This window comes from Trichomonas vaginalis, chromosome IV (genome assembly GCF_026262505.1).
Source record: "Trichomonas vaginalis G3 chromosome IV, whole genome shotgun sequence".
Classification (NCBI taxonomy): domain Eukaryota; phylum Parabasalia; order Trichomonadida; family Trichomonadidae; genus Trichomonas; species Trichomonas vaginalis.
Genome location: NC_067206.1, coordinates 9,645,311 through 9,667,051, shown reverse-complemented (window position 1 = coordinate 9,667,051; position 21,741 = coordinate 9,645,311). Strand labels below are relative to the sequence as shown.

At 31.0% G+C, this 21,741-nt stretch overlaps 8 protein-coding genes across 8 annotated transcripts, besides 3 other annotated features; 5 read left to right on the top strand and 3 right to left on the bottom strand.

Moving 5' to 3' along the window:
- Window positions 1-1,192: 1,192 nt before the first annotated feature.
- Window positions 1,193-1,351: a mobile genetic element.
- Window positions 1,352-1,588: 237 nt separating this feature from the next.
- On the bottom strand, window positions 1,589-2,139 carry TVAGG3_0060280 (uncharacterized protein; the record flags this gene model as incomplete). The annotated part of the gene is made up of 1 exon (XM_051221370.1): window positions 1,589-2,139. A coding segment is annotated over one exon (551 nt), but the record flags the coding sequence as incomplete, so codon positions are not given.
- A 755-nt stretch (window positions 2,140-2,894) lies between these two features.
- Window positions 2,895-3,389: a mobile genetic element.
- Window positions 3,390-4,122: 733 nt separating this feature from the next.
- TVAGG3_0060260 (uncharacterized protein) lies at window positions 4,123-5,147 on the top strand (the record flags this gene model as incomplete). Its single annotated transcript, XM_001319775.2, has 1 exon — window positions 4,139-5,122. One exon carries the CDS (start codon window positions 4,139-4,141, stop codon window positions 5,120-5,122), a length of 984 nt encoding a protein of 327 aa, XP_001319810.1.
- Window positions 5,148-7,676: 2,529 nt separating this feature from the next.
- Window positions 7,677-7,802: a mobile genetic element.
- A 1,561-nt stretch (window positions 7,803-9,363) lies between these two features.
- TVAGG3_0060240 (pectin lyase-like family) lies at window positions 9,364-10,602 on the bottom strand (the record flags this gene model as incomplete). The annotated part of the gene is made up of 1 exon (XM_001319774.1): window positions 9,364-10,602. The coding sequence occupies one exon, from the start codon at window positions 10,600-10,602 to the stop codon at window positions 9,364-9,366; it is 1,239 nt and encodes a 412-aa protein (XP_001319809.1).
- A 206-nt stretch (window positions 10,603-10,808) lies between these two features.
- TVAGG3_0060230 (uncharacterized protein) lies at window positions 10,809-11,824 on the bottom strand (the record flags this gene model as incomplete). The annotated part of the gene is made up of 1 exon (XM_001319773.1): window positions 10,856-11,824. One exon carries the CDS (start codon window positions 11,822-11,824, stop codon window positions 10,856-10,858), a length of 969 nt encoding a protein of 322 aa, XP_001319808.1.
- A 622-nt stretch (window positions 11,825-12,446) lies between these two features.
- On the top strand, window positions 12,447-15,821 carry TVAGG3_0060220 (structural maintenance of chromosomes protein 3 family; the record flags this gene model as incomplete). Its single annotated transcript, XM_001319772.1, has 1 exon — window positions 12,450-15,737. One exon carries the CDS (start codon window positions 12,450-12,452, stop codon window positions 15,735-15,737), a length of 3,288 nt encoding a protein of 1,095 aa, XP_001319807.1.
- Window positions 15,822-16,006: 185 nt separating this feature from the next.
- TVAGG3_0060210 (RNA-binding domain, RBD family-containing protein) lies at window positions 16,007-16,578 on the top strand (the record flags this gene model as incomplete). The annotated part of the gene is made up of 1 exon (XM_001319771.2): window positions 16,007-16,549. One exon carries the CDS (start codon window positions 16,007-16,009, stop codon window positions 16,547-16,549), a length of 543 nt encoding a protein of 180 aa, XP_001319806.1.
- Window positions 16,579-17,022: 444 nt separating this feature from the next.
- TVAGG3_0060200 (Eukaryotictranslationinitiationfactor3subunitB family) lies at window positions 17,023-18,882 on the top strand (the record flags this gene model as incomplete). The annotated part of the gene is made up of 1 exon (XM_001319770.1): window positions 17,029-18,855. The coding sequence occupies one exon, from the start codon at window positions 17,029-17,031 to the stop codon at window positions 18,853-18,855; it is 1,827 nt and encodes a 608-aa protein (XP_001319805.1).
- Window positions 18,883-19,396: 514 nt separating this feature from the next.
- On the top strand, window positions 19,397-20,841 carry TVAGG3_0060190 (phosphatidylinositol binding; the record flags this gene model as incomplete). The annotated part of the gene is made up of 1 exon (XM_001319769.1): window positions 19,415-20,656. The coding sequence occupies one exon, from the start codon at window positions 19,415-19,417 to the stop codon at window positions 20,654-20,656; it is 1,242 nt and encodes a 413-aa protein (XP_001319804.1).
- Window positions 20,842-21,741: the final 900 nt, after the last annotated feature.

The following is a 21,741-nucleotide window of genomic DNA, read 5'->3' as shown; positions in this document are numbered from 1 at the left end:
CAATCTTCCCGGCATATACATTTTATGGTCAGTATATTGAATGAATCATGAAAGAATGATGAAGGATATAATGAATTAAAATGAAATGAGTCATAATGTTGGTGGTGTCCTCATTTGATACAGTTTTAGTTTCTGGATTATATGAAAGTTTATTAATGTGCGTGATTCCTTTAAGATTAACACGATGTTGAACATTTGATAGACCACCAGTAATTCCATTACGGAGAATGTGATAAGCTTCAACTGAATCTAAAGTCATTGGTAAATTATTTTTTAATGCATAATTTCTTAAATTGATTCTTAAACGTTGAACATCTTCATCTTTATTTGATTTTACGACATTGCAATAACAACACATTAACTGACAATTTTCTTTAGTATGTGGTTTTTCATTATCGATTCTATCCAATGTTGGTTTATTTGCATATGTAAACGCTTTACCACACATTTTGCATTTAGATGAAAGGATTAAATCGCGATAGTATTGAAAATCATCCATTGAAACATTATTTTTAGTATCCCTTTCTTTTTTCATTGTTTTTATATGATTCAATTTTATATTTCCAATACTTTTTCGTTAATTCAAAACTTGATTCTATCTCTTCCTCAGGATATTTTTCATTAGGATTAAAGTCTTTATATGCTAAAGCGTAACGAATCATTGAAGCATTCGATGATAAAGAAAGATTATGAAGCATATCAATTTTATAAACAAATGTTTCTTCAATAATTTTATCAATTGGGTCAATCATAATTTCAACATCTTTATTGCAATAATGAATAAAATATTCTAATCTATTCTTAAAATTTTTAGCATCATTGAGATATATTTGATAATACTATCTGATATAGTTTCTTGGTTAATGCTGAATAAAATGAATCTTGAGTGAATGGTTCCTCTTTATATAATTCTTCTTCGTAATTCTCCCATGTGATGAATTGATAAGGGAAAAAGGATTTAACACGTGATTTATTGTTTCCGAAATCTTGAGTGAATTGGTCTAATGTCCCACCCGCTATATAATTTCTGATGTCAATAAATCTCAATTCATATGGAACGTTTGTTTTCTTTACAATGATTTGCTTAAATTGTGAAGATGAACCCAGCATTGATTTTATTTTCCATTTTGCAGTGTTTAAATCACGAAGAATTAAATTTAAATCAAACTTTCCCGAATTAAAACCTATATATATTTTATTGAATTCCTCATCTAGAAGTTCTTTAAATGCTTCCTTCTGTTTTTCATTTAATGTTTGGTCTGAAAGACCTTCAGGACTCAAAGAGTCCGTTTGCGACAAATTCATTATTATATGTTCAATATTTGATTTAGCAACTAATGAACAGGTTGAAAATAAAAACTCAATCCAATCAGAAATAAAAGAATCACTCGAAGTTAAGCAAAAATTCCTCGTATATGTTTTATCATTTAATTTAACTGTTGATGATACCATGAATGGTTTTAAGTAAGCGTTCAAAGTTGCACACTCAGAAAGTTGTAATTCTTCTTTAGTCTCTAATGTTTCGAAGTCAAAAGTAATATAATATCTTGTCGGTTGATAATATTCCTGCAAATTATGAGCTAATAACCACTGATATATCTTCTGTTTCGTAATATGTGGTGCATATGGTTGCTGTGTCTTTTGCAACTGAACGTCTTGAATTAATCTTCCATTATTTTCTTTACATTTCTCACAATGCTTTAAAAATCTTCTTTGGTTTTTCCTTTCTGGATCATCACGGATAGAATAAACTTCTTCTTTACAATATGGACAAACTCTATAGCCGGTGAGTGCTTCAACGTCTGTTATTCTGTCAGCGTGAAGTTTTCCACATGGACTCTGTGTTAATAAAATATTTACTGTTTCAAATTCTGGATCTATCATTATTGATTCCACTAATGGAAAGTCTACCTTATTTATGTCCACGTCTTCTGGTTGAGGATCACAATAATAGAAATCAATATTAACATTTAACATTCTCGCTAATCTCTCACTTTCTGATGAAATGTCAAACCCTTCATATGAATCTATTGCTTCATTTAAATAACTTCTACGAGTTTTAGGATTAACACCATCAGGAATGTTATAGAAGCGTTTAAATAACCTTCTACCTTCTGCTCTAATTTGATTATCATTCATTTTAGCGGTTCCGTTTTTGTTCATTTATGTAAGAATAAAAAATTAAAAAATAAATAAAAATAAAGTTTATTTTTTAAAGCCCATAAAATGAATTAAGAACACATAAATTTTTATCATCTGCGACGTGACGAATACATTTTAATTTACTCAAGAATGCGTACCCTGATACATTAAATCTAATTCCTGTCTTATTTAATTTCACAACTTTGAAAAGGAATGTATGAATAGCTATAAAATGATGAGAAGATGTTTTATGGGTTGCTTCCATTTTTTCTGAAATAAATGAATAAATATAATGTTTATAAGTTTTCATATCTTTTATGTTCTTAATAACGAATGGTATAGACCTTTCCACTTCGTCTTCCTTCGGTGCTGTTCTTTCATATGAAACATTATCGGTATCTTCAATAATGAAACCACAATCACACAAAATTTTATAGGTTCCAATGGTTTCTTTTGATATTTTATCTAATAAATCAAAAACTTTATCAACACCTGTGCATTTATTTAAATAATAATTTGTGTAAATATCATGATCTTCTTTCTTAATTGTATTAGTTGCATATGTCACGTTTTTAAGAGCTTTTTTGAATTTTTCGGAATCTAAAGGTGGTGAAAGTAGGATACAGGGGTATTTTTCATTATCAATAAATTGTAACTTATGTTTACGAATAAATTTAGTACCTTCTTCTGAAAGTGTTTCATCTATTTCGCCACTAATAATAAATTTTGTGTTGATTCTGAGACATAATTTTTATCTTTCTTCATGAGATTTCTGAACTTCTGATTCTGAAGCTGGGATATTCATTAAACCCTCTACTTCATTTTCATTATATTTTTCAACTTCTCTTAATTCCTTAATTTTTTCATCTATTTCATCTCTTATTTTTTCCAGTCTTTCAATTTCATTGTATTCATCATCTTTAATCCGTTCTTCATAATATTCAGGGAAAACATCAGGTTCTTTAGGTTTTTCTTCTTTAGATGTGGGATATAAGAAATTTATAACATCATCTTTATTCATTTTTCCATCATAATCAAACTCATTTAAAAACTCCGCGAATTTTTGACAATTTCTTAAATAATATTTATCAACCTCATAACCCGCCTCCTCTAATATATCCTTTATTTCCTCATTTGTGAATCCCAATTTTTTAACGTCGTTAGTCTTGACGCTCATTTCATACAAAATAAAAATAAATTATTCAAATTATTCAAAATTTAAAGTTGATGGATTCAAAATTTCAAAAATAAAAGGGGTGGTTAGTTTGAAATCTATTCCTCAATCAAGAATCACCTCATTAATGAAAATTGATGATTTAACAAAAAGAATAGAAGAGATTGAAGAAAGAATGAATCAAATAATTGATTTCATAAATTCAAATAATCATTAATTTCTTAAAGTTCAATGTTGAACTCATCAAATTCTTTTTAAAGTTTATTTTTTTATTTCATTATGGTAGTGAATCTTTTATTCATGAAAATAATTATTTCTAATTTCTTTTACTCGTTTATGAGGTCTTTGATTATGACTCCATTGCTTCCATTCAGGATTTAAACAATGTTTAATTAATCGCGGAATATCTGACATCATCTATATATAGCTTCTTTTATAAAAGATGAAATAAATTATTTTAAAATTAATGTTAATTTTTTAATGTGTTTATGTTTGGGCTGAGTGTAAATGTCTTACAATTTTGAAAATTTTTTAAATCTTGATTTATTCAAAAACGTAAGAATAAAAACCGTAAGAATCATACATTTTTTACTTCATATGTTAAAAAAAATGATATAAAATCGCTCGATATTGTATGAATTCTTACGTTTACAAAAAAAGTCACACAACCCTTCCTATCCTACTACTATTCATATTTTTTACAAGCATTGATGTTTTTAAGGCTGTTTGTTGAGATTCCTGTTATTTCTCCCATAGAGTATGCATACATTGAAAATAAAAATCTCTGAAAAGAAACATTTCTTAAAAAAAAAACTTCATTGAATGACTTATCTGAGTACAATTGGCGATAGCTTTTGGAACAGCTGCAGAAAGGTAGAAAATTACGAAAAAAACTTCAAAGATATATTCAGTTATTTCCTCAGATGGACAGAACCTCATATTGTTGTAGAACTTTGCTTAGTTATACTAGCAATTCTGCCATTGATATTCAAAACCCGATCAACTGAATCATATGTCAAAATATCTAGACTCTACAATGTTTCAAGACTTTCGATTTTAACATTATTTCACCGAATTCTTTACATTTACGTTATAATTATACCCCTTGGTTACCTTCTTGGTAAACCTCCGCCATGTACCGCTATAAGGATCGGCTATTCAGCAGCTTTTTATAGATTATACACTTTTCCGTTTCCAAAGCTAAGTTCTCTACTTCTTATTTTGTTTTACGTAGGCTCTTTAATCACAATATCTAAGCCGTGGGCCAATATTGTCATTCATTTAATTGCACTTTTCTTTACAACTCATTTCATCATAGTTGGAGACGCTTCTATATCACAAGCATTATTTACATTTTCATTAGTTTACATTTTGAACTTCTATTCGCAAAGAGTTCGACTTTCTGTTCTTCATATTGAAAATGCTGCCTTTATCATACTAATTAGCGTACTATTTTCATTGAAAGGGAATTCCTTACTTTCAGAAGAGAAAATAGATTTCACTGGCCGAATGATTTCCGCAATCACTTTACTAGTTATCGACGAATATATGTTAATTAGGTACCAATACACTAGATATGGCTATGCGAGTGTTGGCAGGCCAATTGATATCGGATTGGAGACTGGATCTAACGAGGAAGGCAAGTATTTCAGTGTTTTATCATCTGAAGAAGAAATTGCTTTTTCTAAGAATTTGATCAATGATATTTTCGACTCTTTCGTTGCCACTTTCTTCTTCCTGATCGGCCTTTACATACGACACCAAATAACAGGTGTTATCAAACCATCATTGCATGGTTTGCTTTAATATTTTTTTATTTATTTATTAAAAGATTTCTGTTTGATGTAAATTAAAGAATTTTTCTTATAAATCTAATTATCCGAGCCATTTAAGTATATCTATAGCTATAGAGTTCGATAAAATCATTATGAATTTATGTGAGATCTAATCTTCAGACAAATTTAAATCAAAGTACAATCTTTGGATACGTTCAAGAATTAATTGAATAATTGAACTAAAAGTTATGTCTCGGGATATTTCGCTACTTCGGGTATTTAAAAAAAAAAAAAACATGCTCTTCTCAGAAAAATATTTCTGATGTTGAGAAGTATTTTAATTGAATTGGCACTCCTATCATTTTTGGACACTTAATGGTATTTCAATTTCATTGATTTGTGCGCTCCAAAATGTTGAATTTACTATGTCTAAAGGATGACAATAGAATGAACTGCACATACAGAAAGAAGAATACATCAGGGAAATGATCCTATTTTCTACTTGCATGATTTAATTTTCTGACTCTTTCTTCCCTATTCTATGTAATTATCTTATATCAAAAACTCTTAAATCCTATGCTCATTGATCCTTTTGCAATTCCATTCTAATCCCAAGATTTTGGAAAAGTTCTTTTTACATTATATAATATATGTCTCATTATATCCACACTTGGAAGACATATTAAAATATCGATTTATGGTTTGAACAAATTTAAATTTAGTGAAAATGTTTATTTAGAAACAATAGAAACAAGAAAAGATAAGATATTATTTTGCTTGTTGTTAAATTTGATTTCTTCTTCTTCTTTTTCTTTTGTATGATTTTCTTTCGCAAATCTTAGATCTGATGAACATAAACTAGTAAAATGGTTATTTTCTGGATATTTTGAATCTACTCTCTTTGTTATTGTGACAATTCCTTTTTTACCAGGATTTGAAGTATCAAAATAACATCCTTTGACTCGAATTTGACTGTAATATGCATAGAAATAATGTTCTTTGATGCTATTATTATAAAAACTGCAATTAATGACATAAATATTAATAGGATAACAATAAATAAGTCTATCGCAAGCATTTTCAATGAAATTACAAAAAAGAATTGTAAATTCATATGGAGATGATTTAAAATGAGTTGATTGAGCGTCATGGTCTTTTGATGTGCAGTTTGAAAATGTCGAAAGTGTTGCGTTTGAGTTAAAACTAAAAGTTACAAAGTAAAAATTTCCGGATTTCAGTTTTGAATATGAAACATTAATTGATTTAAGATGTGTTTCACCATTTTTCAAATAAATATTATGTTGTCCTTCTGTGCCTTGGCTAACGCTTGATGAAATTGTTGAATCAAGGAGAGAATTCTTAAATTGAGATGTAGATGAAACTGTATCAGAACAGTATGCGCCAGAACCTGATGTTCTAGAGCCAAAACTGCAGATTCGGTCTTGAATACACTCACCCTGAGTGGAATTTACGTATAAAGAGCCGCCACCGTCACTCTTGTGTCTGCATTCGGTAAATGAGCTCGTGTCAATGAGGAATTTAAGATTGTTGCTTGTTGTGTCTGTGATACGAACTGCACCTGTCTCATTGAGGTAAACAAAGAGACAAAGAGATATGTAGTAGCTCTTGTCAGCATTAATACTAAAGTTTTCGTTTTTGTTTTTGTATGGTTCGTATTCGATTGAAGAATCGAAGAAATCTTCCCACGCTTCGTGATGGAAAGAAGGAAATATATGGAATAGATGAATCTACTAAGTGTGAAAATCATTATTTCAATCATTTTCCGCCTTGATCTAGGAATGAAATGATAGAATTTCGAAAGAAAGAAAAATCTTAGATTTTTGATAAATTTTGTAATTTTGTGAATAACAAAAAGTGCAAATTACTCTGTAAATATTTGAAATTCTTTTGTTATTATAGCATAACTATATAGTACATATAAATAAGTTTTTACTACATAGCTTGCATGGTCTAATATCTTTATCTAGAAGTGAAATAATGATTGCAAAGATTGATCTTTCAAATGTATCAAATAACTTTTTTTTGAGCTCACATCAATAGCACTTAAGGAATGTTATATATATACATAGACCTATTTTTCCTAATAAGCCAAAGCATGAGAATAAATAACAATTGCATTCGATGCTTTTCTAAAAAATTCATGCCTTCAATGTAAGATAAGGAGTTGGTTAATTATACATTAAAAAATGAAAATACTACTTATGCTTATATGAATCCAATATCTAGTTCATTTATTAAACACTTCCAATGAGCAAATTATAAAGTAAATAGAAATAAATTTTAATAAACAAACTATTAAATAAATTGATGCAAGTAACTCATCTAAATGTTATGAAATATACAAAATAATAACATAATAACAGAAAACTAAAGAATCTTTCTATTTGCAGCTCGTTGTCTAAATACTGATATTACTTCAACAATGACAATTGGGAATAAAATTAATATTGGAAGAATTTTTGCAATAGACTTCAAAGCGATGCCAAAAGGTACAAATAACCAGTTAGGATCATATTCTGGATCATTTGGATTACCTACAATTAGTATTTTTATTTTTGGTAATTTAAGGGTACACTTACGCCCCTACGACACGGCCTTCAATTCAGATGTTTAAGGTTAATTTTGAATGACGCTTCACGCGGTTGTCAAAAATTTGAATTAAAGTCAGATGGGCGTAAGTGAAGCCTTAAAAAAATTTTTTAACAATAAATGAAGAAAATGAGTTTTTTAAATCATCATTAGTTTATTCAATCAAAATTTCAAAACCTGTTTTAAGTATGAGTCTATTATAGAAACATGATTGAGCGATCTAAAAGTAGGGTGAAAATGTTTATTTAGAAACAAGAGAAACAAAAATAACTAAGAAATTAAATTTATTTTTCCGTTTTTTGTTAACTTTGAATTCTTTTGAAAATTCAAGTTTTAGCTTTGCAAAACATAAACCTGTAGACAAATGAGAGTTTTCTGGATAAATTGAATCTACACTCTCTATTATTGTGACATTTTCCCCTTTACTAGGATCTGAAATGTCAAAATAACAACTCTTAACTTCAAGTCGATTGGAACTTGCATAGAAATAATATACGTTGATGGTATTTTTATTAAAGCTGCAATTAATGATATAGCGATTCTTAGTACTGAAAATAAGTCTATGGCATTCGTTTTTAAAGTAATTACAATAAAGAATTTTAAATTCTATCGAATCAGATGATCCTTGATGTCCTGCTTCAGAATTCCCTGATGTAGATGTGTTGTTTGAAAATGTTGAAAGAGTAATGCTTGAATTAGAACTAAAATAAACTTCATATAAATTTCTGTATCCTAGTTTTGAATATGAAATATTGATTGATTTAATATTTATTTCTCCATTGAACAAGCGAATATTATATTTTCCTTCTTTGTTTTCTTCACCACTTGAAGAAATTGTTGAATCAAGGATATAATTCTTATATGGAGAGGTAGATGAAACTGTTACAGAACAGTACACGCCAGCTTTTGGTGTTCTGGAGCCAAAACTACAGATTCGATCTTGAATACACTCACTTTGATTAGAACTTACGTATAAAGAGCCACCTTCGTCACTTGTATGCTCGCATTTGTCAAATGAGCTGGTATCAATGAGGAATTTAAGACTGTTGCCTGCTGTTTCTTTGATTCGAACTGCACCTGTCTCATTAAGGGAAATAAAGAGACAAAGAGAGACGTAATAGCTCTTGTCAGCATCGATACTGATATTTTTGGTTTTGTTTCTGTATGGTTCGTATTCGATTGAAGAGCTGAAGAAATTTTCCCACTCTTCGTGAGAAAAAGAAGGAAATATATGGGATTGATGAATGTGCTAAAGCTGGATATCATTATTTCAATCATTTTTGCTTTGATCTAGAAACAAAATGGTATTAATTCGAAAGAAAAAGCTTACTTTTGTTTGTAACATTTTTTGAAAATTGTCAATTTTCCAAGTTTTCATATAATTATAATCATCCTTAAGAATGATGTCATTCTATTACAAAAGGAGTATATTTGTGATAAACACTTGAAAGAATTTCAATGTGCTCACAAAAAATTTTTGCAACGTTTTTGAAATAAAATTTAAAATTCTCTAGTATACGATTATTTTTGATTTAATTGCTGTTCGACATTAAAAGCAAAAATAATCACATACTAGAGAATTACTCTTTTCCGACATTTTTGGGTCACTTCGCGCCTCTGACAAAAAGTTGGAAATGTGTGAACTTTGCAACGTTTATGGGCCTAAAGAATCTTTCTATTTGCAGCTCGTTGTCTAAATACTGATATTACTTCAACAATGACAATTGGGAATAAAATTAATATTGGAAGAATTTTTGCAATAGACTTCAAAGCGATGCCAAAAGGTACAAATAACCAGTTAGGATCATATTCTGGATCATTTGGATTACCTACATTTAGTATTTTTATTTTTGGTAATTTAAGATTTTTTCCAAGATCAAAATCACATCTATTCAAAGAAGGTTGTGCATCACAGTTAACTTCTATCCTTTTTTCAAGTGAAAATTTGCAACCTATCAATATCAAACTGCAGCTTTTTCTTGATCTAATTGACCAAAAATTGAAATTTGCTGATTCAGAAAAAATCGAATTTAAAATCGAAACTGTTGACTTGTAACCTGTTGCTTCAACGCATGAACCACCTCCACCAACAATATCTTGGAACATGCACTTATGGAAGATCGAATCCAAAAGTTCGCCTCTATTTACTGCATCAAAATAAATCGATCCTGAACCTTTCTTTATCATGTTTTTGACAACAATCAAATGTTTCAAATATGCTGATGGTGCTGAAACGAACATGGCCGCTCCATCTTTAGTACAGCTACACCTCGTGAAATTGTTTTCTTGAGATTGAATTTGGATATTCGAATGGGAATCGTAAACGCCGCCTGTTTCTGCTGCTGACATTAGATCAAATGAGGTATCATTCATCGAAAAGCATGCGTATTGGTTGTATAAAGCGCCGCCTTTTTGGGCATTATTTTTCTGGAAAAGAGATTTGTTGATGTAGAGATCGGAATATACGCAGATGCATCCACCTGTATATGCTCCACACTTTGTAAATGTGCATCTTGAAACAAGAGTCTCGCATAAAGAAAAGATTGCACCACCTGGTGCATTATCTTGAATACATTCGTAAAAATGGGAATCTGATATATCTAGTATTCCTGTTGCAAATGATTCGCGTCTTCTTTTCCAATTTTCACCTTGGATCAATATTAAATCTTCGTTTGATTCTGTAAATATATGCTTGTTGAGAGTTTGAGTAATTGGTGATTTATTATTTTGCTGTCTTATTTCATTCGTATTTGAAAATTTAGATATTGATTTAAAATTTGAAAGCTTTATCTTTGAACTCTCTAGAGAATTAGTGCTCTGCGTTTGTGGAATCGATAACTGTGGATGATTTTCTAATTTGACAAACGTTAACAAATTCAATGAAACAATCTGAATCAACATTAAAAGAAAATGACAAAACTACTAAAAATTATTGTAAAGAAGTAAACGATAGTCTAATAAATCAAAGGAAACTTAATGGTTCGGAGATATTCACAAATAAAATTATATGAAAGTTGCTTTCAGAAGCCATAATAAGTGATTTTATGATATTTATGGTATGGGAAGTAATTAATTAAAAGATTTTAGTTAAAATATTATAATCGAAATCATGTTATAAACAATTTTTATTACAAACAATGTTTTTTGAAATATACTACATACGGCCGGTTTTCGAAAGCGGCCTACGAATGCTGCGCGCTGTTTTCACGCCTCTACTTGATAATTGAGTTGCTGGCCTTTTTGTTGGCGTAAGTGGGCCATCAGGAAGGTATTTATCCTTTAATTCATCTATATTTACTTCTTCAAGATTGAGATCTGAAAGAATTGTATTTAATTGTGCAATTATATCTAATTTTGTCGCAACTAAGACTTTTCTTGTAGTTTGCGCCATGAATCTGTTATGAGATGCGCTGTTTAGCTGATTCTGATATATTTCGCTCTGATCTAAAAGCTCTGCCACGTTGGCAGTACTTGAAATCGATTTTTTGGTTCGATTAGAAGTGTCTGGTTTACTTTCTTTAGCATAATTCTGATCTTCGAAGTGTTTATTGACTTCTGATCTGAGTTTTAGTCGTTCTCTATTTATAATCTGATATTGAGAATTTATCATATTTGCGTCCATCCATTCATCGCTCGTAAGTAGGGAGTAATACTCTTGATTCAAATCATGTATTTCTTTCTGTGTTGACTCTAAATCATGCGTTAATCGCTCTACAGCAACGTAAATTTGTGATCTTTCTCTTTCTAGTTGTGCAAGATATACTGGTTGAGTTCTTTCTGAAGCTTCAGTAATTTTTTCTTCTATATTGCTAATTTCGACAGTAAGTTTCGCAATTTCTTTATTAAGTCTTGAATTTTCGCCAGTTGTAGCTGAAGCTCCGCCTAATGACGAAGCTAGTGCTACTGCTTGCTCTTCTCTATTCGTAAGTGCTTCATTTACCTCGCGATACTCGTTTTGGATTTCTTCAAGTTCTTTTTTCACTTTAGAATGCTCTCTTTTTGTTTGTAGATAATCAGATTGTAGATGTTCTGCCTCCTTGAACTCATCTCCACCTCTCCAGTAGAATTGCGGAGCTTGATAAGTCCCAGGAGGGAAAATCAGCCCACAATGTCGCCTAGTCATTCTGAAAATTTTTATCAAAAAGTGACAAATATAAAAATTTTAGCTAGTGATCTCGATTTTAATGGAGAAAATTGTTAATGACTAGTAGTAATTTCTTTTCCTTTCATTTATGTCATATTATGCCAATTAATTTCCAATAATTTTAAGAATAGTAATCTCTAAATCTGGTACTATCCTATTACTCTCCTTAGAAAGGTATAACACTTGATATTGCATATGCTAATCATGGATGAAAAAATTGCTTGAATAAATCTCTGCTTACTAGTTATAATTGTGGGATATATATACTTATATCGTATAGTTATGCTGAATTGCTTTATATGTCTATCTCTCAACAACAAAAAATTGTTAGTCTACATTTTCTCTCAAAATTGGTCTTCTGTTCTTGGATTTTGAGAGTACCTACTAATATTATTAAAGATTATTATAACGGTTTTTTGATTTGTTGCATATATAAAAAATAATTATGAGTAATTGATATATTATATCATAAATCTCAGCTCATTCAGTATCTTGTGTTACAATCTATTTAATAATCATATTAACTTTCAATTTTCTTATTCACTTTTCGACCATAGAGTTACAAAATTATCGTCGCATCATAGTAAAAATTTTTAAAAATCAGATGTTCATTAAGCGGGTTACGATCACAGGATTCAAGTCTTATGGCAAAACAACGACATTTGATGATCTGTCGAAGGGTCTGAACACGATAATAGGCTTTAACGGCTCAGGAAAATCGAATTTATACAAAGCAATCGAATTCGTATTATTAGACGAGTACGCAAAGCTCACGCCTACAGAGAGACTAGCAGTATTACACGAAGGAGCCGAAAGCAAGGCCAAAAAGGCCACGATTGAGGTAGTTTTCGATAATACAGCCCGAAAGATACCGATTAACGAGAACGAAGTAGTATTTAAGCGAGTAGTTGAAGAAGACAAAGACGAATTCTACGTTAACGAGAAGAAAAAGTCCAGAACTGATATCCATAATTTATTAGAGTCATCAGGCTTCAATCCGCAGAACGGATACTACATTGTACGCCAAGGCAAGGTTAACCAGCTTGCTACAATGCGCGATTCCGAAAGATACGACTTAATATGCGATATTGCCGGTACAAAGTTCTACGATGAGCAGAAGAAAGAGTCATTGACATTGCTCGATAAGACCAAAGGCCAGATCTCCCAGATTGATGACTCCCTCAAGTTCATAAAGGAAAGAATCGATCAATTGGAACAAGAAAAAGTGACACTCGAAAATTTTGAGAGTTTACAAAATGATCGTAAATCCATTGAATTTATATTACAAAGAAGAAAAGAAGAGAAAGAGAAAAAAGAGCAAGAAGAGTACATAAAAGAGTTGGATGAGCTCATGACGAAGCTTATGGAACTCCAATCACAAAACAAGCAAAACAAAGAAGAAATCGAACAATCCAAAGCGAATTTCGAAGATATCACGAAGAAACTCAATGAGCAATACAAGGAAAAGGCCAAGCAAGAAGATTTCAAATTAGATATCTCCAAGAAACTCATCAAAGAAGAGAATAATCTCGATATCGCGAAGAATCAACTGAAACAAGCTGAAGATTCCAAAGAAAGACTCCAGAAGAAGATAGAAGAGATTGATAACGAGATTGACACTAAAAACCAAAGAATTTCGGAGTTATCAAAGAAGATCAATGAAATTAACAACGAAATTGCATCAAATGAAGCTAATTCTGCTGATTTCGATCCACAAGAAGCAGAAAAAGAGATCAAAACTCTTGAAAATTCATTGATTGAAAACAATTTTTCTGATTTTGATCTAAAATCAGAAATTGAAGAGCAAAAACAGAAAATTATCAATGAAAAAGAAGAAATAAAGAAGATTAATGATGAAACATCGCAAATCTCTGAAGAAATGAACACACAAAACATGAATCTTATTAAAACAGAAGACAAAATCGCAGAAATCAACAGTGATATTCGTATTTTGAAAGAAAAAATACAAAATGTCACAATGAAGTTGAATAATAAGATTCCTTACAATATTTCTGTATCTATCAACAGAATCAATGATGAAATGAACAATGAATTTTCTTTGTTTTGTGATCTGATCAAAGTCAAAGACAAAAAATATGAAAAAGTCATTGAAACCGTTTTAGGATGTCACCTTTTTGATGTTATCGTCGCAAATGACGAACTCTCCGACAAATTGCAAGGAATTGTCAATAGCAATGATGAAGGAAAAATAACTGTCTTTCCACTTGAAAATTTGACATTTCCTCAAAAAAGTGATAATTATTTGAAAAGTGACAATTTGCCAAATACTTCCAATTTCATCAGATTGATGGACATGATTGATATTGATGATGAAAAGATGAAGAAATTGTGCGAAACAGTTTTTGGTGGAATATTTTTTGTTGATGAAATTGACATGAATGATAAAAATGTTGTAGACAATGATGGTTTATTTATTGACAAAAACGGAATTGTTGTTTTGCAAGATGAAAACTATTTTGGTGTTTTCGATTTGATTTCGCAGAAAAAGGAATTGGAAAATCAACTTGAAGTCAAAAATGAATTTCTTGTCACTTTTGAAGAAGAAAAATCACAAATTCAAAATTCCGTTGATAATTTACAAGAAAAAATGAGTGAATTATCGAAAGAAAAGAACCAAATGATCTCCAGGATGAAAGATGATGAAAATCACCTCACTTCACTTGATCAACAATTGACTTCACTTCGCAAGAAATCTGACACAGTCAATCAGATCAACAACGACATAAAATCCAAAATAGAAAATCTCAGAACAAAAATTGAGAATTCAAAACGTGACAGCAGGAAGAAAAGTGTCAAAAAGATCAGTGAACAAAAACTTGGAGAGATGAAAGAGAAAGTTAATAAAATGAGTGAAGAAAAAGAGAATTTGATGAATGACATTCATTATAAATTAGAAATGATTCGAAACCAAATCAAAGAAGATGTTTCTAATTTAAAGATCGATTCCTATGAAAACGAAATCGAAAAAGAAGAACAAAACTATAAGAAACATCTCAGAGAAAATGAATATTTCTCTCAAAGAATTGAAACAATTTCTCATCAAATTCAAAGTTTGGAAGAAAAATCAAACGAAATCGAATCATTTTTGTTTTCTTTGCAAGAGAAAAATGAAAATAATGAGAAAGATATTGATTTCATTCAAAAGAAAATCAATATAATCCAGAAATCCATCAAACCAATTTCATCAAAACACGAAAACGCAAAAATTGATGAAAAATTTGTAAATTTAACCGATCGAGAATTGAATGAGAAAATGCGGTTTGTCAAAAAAGAGATGAGCGGAATCAAGTACGTTAATTACAGTGCAAAAGAAGATTTCGATGAATTCTCTGATAGACAGACGAAATTGATGGAAGAAAGAGAAAAATTGAATGAAAATGAAGAAAAAATCAACGAAATGATCTCGAGATTGGACAAAGATCGAGATAAAACACTGAATGAAACATTCGAAAGTGTTTCTAAACATTTCAATGAGTATCTTTCAATCATCACCAATTTGGATGTGAAATTGAATTTGAATAATGAATCAAAAGAAGTCAGTCTTTTGATTGAAAACGTTGAAAATGTTTCTCAACTCAGTGGAGGACAGAAATCTATTGTTGCAATCTGCTTGGTATTTTCCATGCAGGAAATCTTCGGAGCTCCATTCTACATCTTCGATGAATTCGACAGCGCATTGGATATCGAACACAGAGCAAATTTGTGTAAATTAATCAAAAAATTGTCAGAGTCGTCTCAATATATTGTAACGACTTTCAAAAGTGACATTTTGGACTATTCGAATCGACTTTTCCAGCTGTCATTCAGTAACAACATGTCGCAAGTCAGGGCTATCAATAATGAAGAAGCCCACCAAATTATCAATTCCTAAATTTATTGGAATTTTTTCCACATTCAATTTTTGAGATGCATTCAAAGTAAAAGATATTGGAAAAATATAACAAAACATGGGGAAAAAATTAATAAACATTTCTAATTTTTTTTCGTTACTATTTTGTGATTGGAATTTTTCATTTCTTTATACATGATTTCAATAATAAAAAAATCACGATCACATAATAATCCTGATAAAATTTTCTTGACTCAAAATTTTGTTTGCCTCAAAAATTTTGCCATCAAAAATCAAGTTCATTTTTAATAATGTCGAAGCAATTGACCAAGGTCTATTACAAACTTGACACAAAAGAAGATCAGTGTAATATGAAAAACCTTGGATTTGAGAAATTTTATGGATGGCTCCAAAAAAATGATTTTGATGAAACATTAAAATCACTTGAAACACGCATCATCCAGGGATATGAAGATATAGTTGCCACAAGGAATTCATTTTCAATGTGTATTTCCTTTTATGATCATAATGATGCAAATTCATTCAGAAGATATATGTCATATAGGGAATTTGAAGGAAATGCGAGGGCAGTAGCTTTTTGGTATGGAATTTGTCCTGCGCATGAAGTTATTGTTAGAAATGTACCTCTTGATAGCACTCGTCGAACCATTTTTGAAAAATTTGAAAATTATGGTAACATTGGTCGAGTAACTCCATGTAAAACTAATCCATCTGTTTATTGGGTTGCTTTCATTAGTTCCAAGGGTGCGAAAACTGCAATTGCAAAGGAAACAAATATTTCATCTGCAAAAGGCAATAAATTTGAAATCCCAAGTCTAGCATCCGAGAGATAAGAATATTATGTTTGAACTTTTATATGTAAAATCTAAATATTTTATTATTTGAATAATAATTTCCTGTTGATGTTATTCAAACAATTCAATTTTTTCCATCATGATAAATCTTTGAGCAGATGTGTCATTTAATGACACGAATCCCAAAAAAATAGTTATTTTGATTATTATATTAGATTTTAGAGAAAAATTGAAATTGTGATTTTTTTGAGAGACTAGATTGTGAGTTTTGTAAACAAATTGGCTATCACAACAACCGTATTTAAACAGGAGAAAGCATTATAGAGACAAGAATACCAATATCATCAATCCGAAATTTATGAAATATTGAAGTTTTATGCCACAAGATTAATTGAATTGGATAACAAGAATTCTCAACATATGTGTGTCTTATTTTAAAAGAAATGAAGCGAATATTTTTTTGGAAAAAAGAAGGGTCCAGGACGATAGAAATGGTCCTAAGTATTAAATAGAAAAAAATGGCTCGCAAGATCGATTCCATCGTTATTGTAATAGGTCTCCCAATTACAGACGAATCTAAGATTGATCAGATGAGTGGCTATTTTCTTAATTTAGTTAAGCCTCTCGATCCAGAACTTACAAAAGAAAAAATCGAAGTTCCAACACAAGATGGCAAAACTATCGGCGCACTTTTCATTGTTTGCAAGGATTCTGATTCTGCCCGTAGATTAGCTTTTATTGGAGACTACATGCAGTTTGATAAGAAGAATCGTCTAAGAATGTTCATCAACAATGACTACAAAAAGTACATTGATTCAACAAACGCACCAGAACAAATCGCAGTTGCTAAGCCACCGTCAACACCTGTTGAGTTTTCATGGTATTATACTCAGCCAGATATGTTTGATCAAATTGTTTACTCAGCTGCTGGTTTCCCACATGTCTGCTGGTTCAACCACAACACAGCTAAGTTACAACAAATAGAACTTCCACAATACATTCAGAAATCAAATGATGTCTTCTTTACAAACGATGGCTCCTTCTTTGTCACATATTCCGGCAACAAGCTCAATTTCTACGCTGGTGAACAATGGACCCATTTCACAACCCTTGAATTCCCAGATCTCAGAGATTATCTCAATTCTCCATGCGGCCGTTTCATGCTCTGCAAGTCCCTCATTCCTGTTGAGACCGACAACAAGAACTCTCCAAACGGCGCCTGCATTTACGATATTCTTACGGGAAAGAAGCTTGTTCGCATTCCATTGAACAGAGCCGACTTCAACCAGATCATGTTCGGCGCTGGCTCCCATCTCATCGCCATGATTGAGAAGAAAGTCATGTTATACAAAGCCCGTGAATTCAAGGAAGTCATTGAGCTCTGTTCCGATGCAGATTCCTTCTCTGCCTCTCCAGCCACAAAACTTGTCTTCACATTCCGTGGCCAGAGAGAAGCCGCTCCACCAAGAAACGCATTCTACAACACAGAGAACGGCCAACCAGTTCACGTCGTTGCCGCCTTCAATGCTACATCAGCTACAGCCACATGGCATCCAAAGCTTGCTCTTTGCTGCGTAATTCAAAACAGAATTGTCAAATCTTGCGATCAGTCATCCATCATCATCTACGACCTTACAAACGAAGCATCCATTGGTTCCTTCACAGAAGAAATCAAGGGTACCGTTAATTCCTGCGCCTGGGACCCAAGTAACAAACATATCGCCTGCATCATTGCAACATCCTCCGGAAGACAGTTAATCATCTACGACGTCGACAAGCAACTTACAAAGGTATTCCAGCACCCATGCGGCGGCGTCTCCAACATTACTTTCTCTCCGGCCGGAAGATTCTTCATCTGCGACGATATCAAGGCACAGCAGCCAATTGTCCAGTTCTGGGATACAGAAGCCGGTGTCATTGCATCAAAGAACAACCTCGAAGGTGTCGGCAGAATCGAGTGGGACTCATCCGGTGCTTTCGTCATCATTTCAGCTACTCCTTCTCCAGGAGGTCCTTCGTGGTTCGCGATCTACCTTCTCGATGGAAACCAGGTCTGCAAGGAACGCGTAACAAATGTCGGAAGAGTTCTCTGGAGACCAAGAGCTGGTGAGGCACTCCTAACAAAGGAGGATTTGGACGCAATTGATAAGGAGGCAGAAGAAATTGTCGAAAAGTCAACAAAGTTCGGAACAATCGACTTGAAGGCAAAGGAAGACGATGCAAAGGCCGCTAAAATCCAGAACCTTCAGAACTGGAGAAGATTGGCACCAAAGAGAACGTTCGGTGCTTCTAGCAATAAGAACGACTATACAACAATCGAGTTCACTGATTACAAGGAATTTTAAAAATAGAGTAAAATCTTATTTTTTGATTTATTTAACGACAAAAAAATTAATAAATTTTTTTACTAAATATCGATATATGGCGAGGACATTGTTATGGGAAATAGAGTTAACAAAAGTGAGATAGTGGTGAGAATCTCCTTAAGGATGAATTTATAGCATTAATGTTCTTTTTGTAGTCATTATTGATAAACATTCTTAGATGATTCTTCTTATGGAACTGCATGTAGCCTCCAATAAAAGGTCCATTTGTCACACATGTTGATATGGATGTGAGAGCACTCTTAAATATATAGAGATTATTCCGTGTTGGAATCGAACATATTCATTTATAAAAATCATTTTGTGTATCTGACAAAAAGACAAAATGTTTGAATTTGGGAATGATTGCAGAATGGAGTTTGCCTGAGACCAGATTGAAAGGAATCTTTTAACTAGTTTATTGTTTATTTTCGGTGATATTTCACAACTATTTTGATGAAATTTGATATAAAGTCATATGGGCCTATGCACGCCCATAAATTATTATCAAAAATTTATTTTCTTTTGATTTTTTAAGTGAATGTGTAATGCCGGAGAAACATATTTGGCTGATCTTCGGCATACATTCAAATCAAGCAGAATAATTCCAGCACGCTATAGTGATAATTTTGAAATTTTCATTGATATTGATTATCAATCAGATAAATATTTAGAGTTGATCAATGCCTTTAAGTCTAAATCATCAAAAAAGAAAGGAGTTATGAAGATCGAGAACGAAATTCCGGAAAAAAGAGAAGAAGTTAAAAATGATTCCCAAAATAAGAAACAGTTACAAGAAATAAAACCGCACGAACCAACTAAAATCACAAAATCACAAGTTACAGCCGAAATCAAGCCAATTAAAATGAATATTGAAATTCCTAAACCACAAATTGAAGTAAAACCAGAAGAAAATAATTCAAATGAAGCTAACATTAGTAATAGTACCGTTGTTGAAACTCATACAGAAAAGAAACAAGAAACAGAAAATCCATCTCCAAATCCTAAGAAACCATGGTCTCCAAAGCGTGATTCAATTGTCCCTTTACAGAATGAACAAGAGTTGAAGAATATTACTGATGATTTAATATCATATGATCTAGATGCACCAAAAATTGTTCAACAAAGGCAAGTTAAATCGATTCCAATAGAAATAGGAACATTTACTAAGCAGATTTCGCTTGAATCTACTATTTCTTTTACGATTGAAGTCTCAGATCAGAAAAAATACATTCAATACAATTTAGTAGATGAAATATCGAAAAATATTGTACTATTTGCTAAAAGGGACTCATCTATAAGCGGTTGCAACTACTTAATTTACTCTATTGAAAATGTACAGACTCCAATCGCTCAAATTTCGTCAAATTTCACCAGATCGTCATTTGTTACTACAACTATGCAGAATGGTGAACTAAGAGAGATTTGCGCATTAGATTTCAAATCCAGCTTCAAAAACGTGAAACCGACCAAACAATTTTTGGCTGTAATTCCTGAATACAGAGATGACATTCCAAGTGGTTATTCTCTATTAAAGAATGATAACCTTGTGATAAAGATGATGCCAAAACCTCCTAAAATGAAAGGAGGAATTCCAGTTTTGAGATTTGGCGGAAGAGTAAAAATGGAGTCTGTAAAGAACCATATTCTCGTGAAACCAGATGACACTGATACAAATATATTGATTTTTGGAAAAGTTACAGAATCAACTTATGCAGGCGATGCCTATTATCCTTTGACGCCTCTCCAAGCATTTTGTTTATGTCTTCCTCATTTTAAATAAATTGTTTGTATTTACTTTATATTATATCAGACCATATATTTTGTTTATGTCTTCCTCATTTTAAATAAATTGTTTGTATTTACTTTATATTAAATCAAATCATATATTATTCTTTTGTTTTTCTCATTTTAAATAAATTGTTTGTATTTACTTTATATTATATCAAATCATATATTATTCTTTTGTCTTTCTCATTTAAAATAAATTGTTTGTATTTACTTTATATTATATCAAATCATATATTAGTAGTATATGTGGAAGGGTTTTGTGACTTTTTTTGTTACGTCTATATATAGATGAAGGTATATTTTCACATCTTCTATATATAGATGATATAAAAATTTTTTCTTACGTTTTTTAAGTCATGAATTCGTAAGAAAGCGCGACATTATTAAATAAATTAGTAATAAATATTATATACTAAACACATTTTAAAATATATTTATAAATCATTAAAAAATTAACATTAATTTTAAAATATATTTATTTATAAATCATTAAAAAATTAACATTAATTTTAAAATATATTTATTTATAAATCATTAAAAAAATTAACATTAATTTTAAAATAATTTATTTTTTTATCTTTTATAAAAGAATCTATATATAGATGATGTCAGATATTCCGCGATTAATTAAACATTGTTTAAATCCTGAATGGGTTAAACTTCAATTTAAAAATGAAGATTGTGAATTATTAAATGAATATGAAAGCCAAAATAAGCTAATGAGGTATAAATATAATGATAAAGAATATTTAATTTCATGGAATCAATGGAGTCATAATCAAAGACCTCATAAACGAGAAGAAGAAATTGAAAATAATGAAATGGAAATCATTGATGACATTAAAGAGTATGGAATTCCTAAATTTTGTAGAAAAACCTTTAGAACTAAGTTAGGAGCATATAAACGTAGAGTATTAAATCCTGAATATCTTAAACATCAATTTAAAAAGGAAGACTGTGAATTATTAAACGCTAATGAATATGAAAATGCTAAATCAAAACTGAGATATAAATATATTGGAAGTGATGAAAGGTGTAAAGATAAAGATAAAGTTTATTCAGTTTCATATAATAACT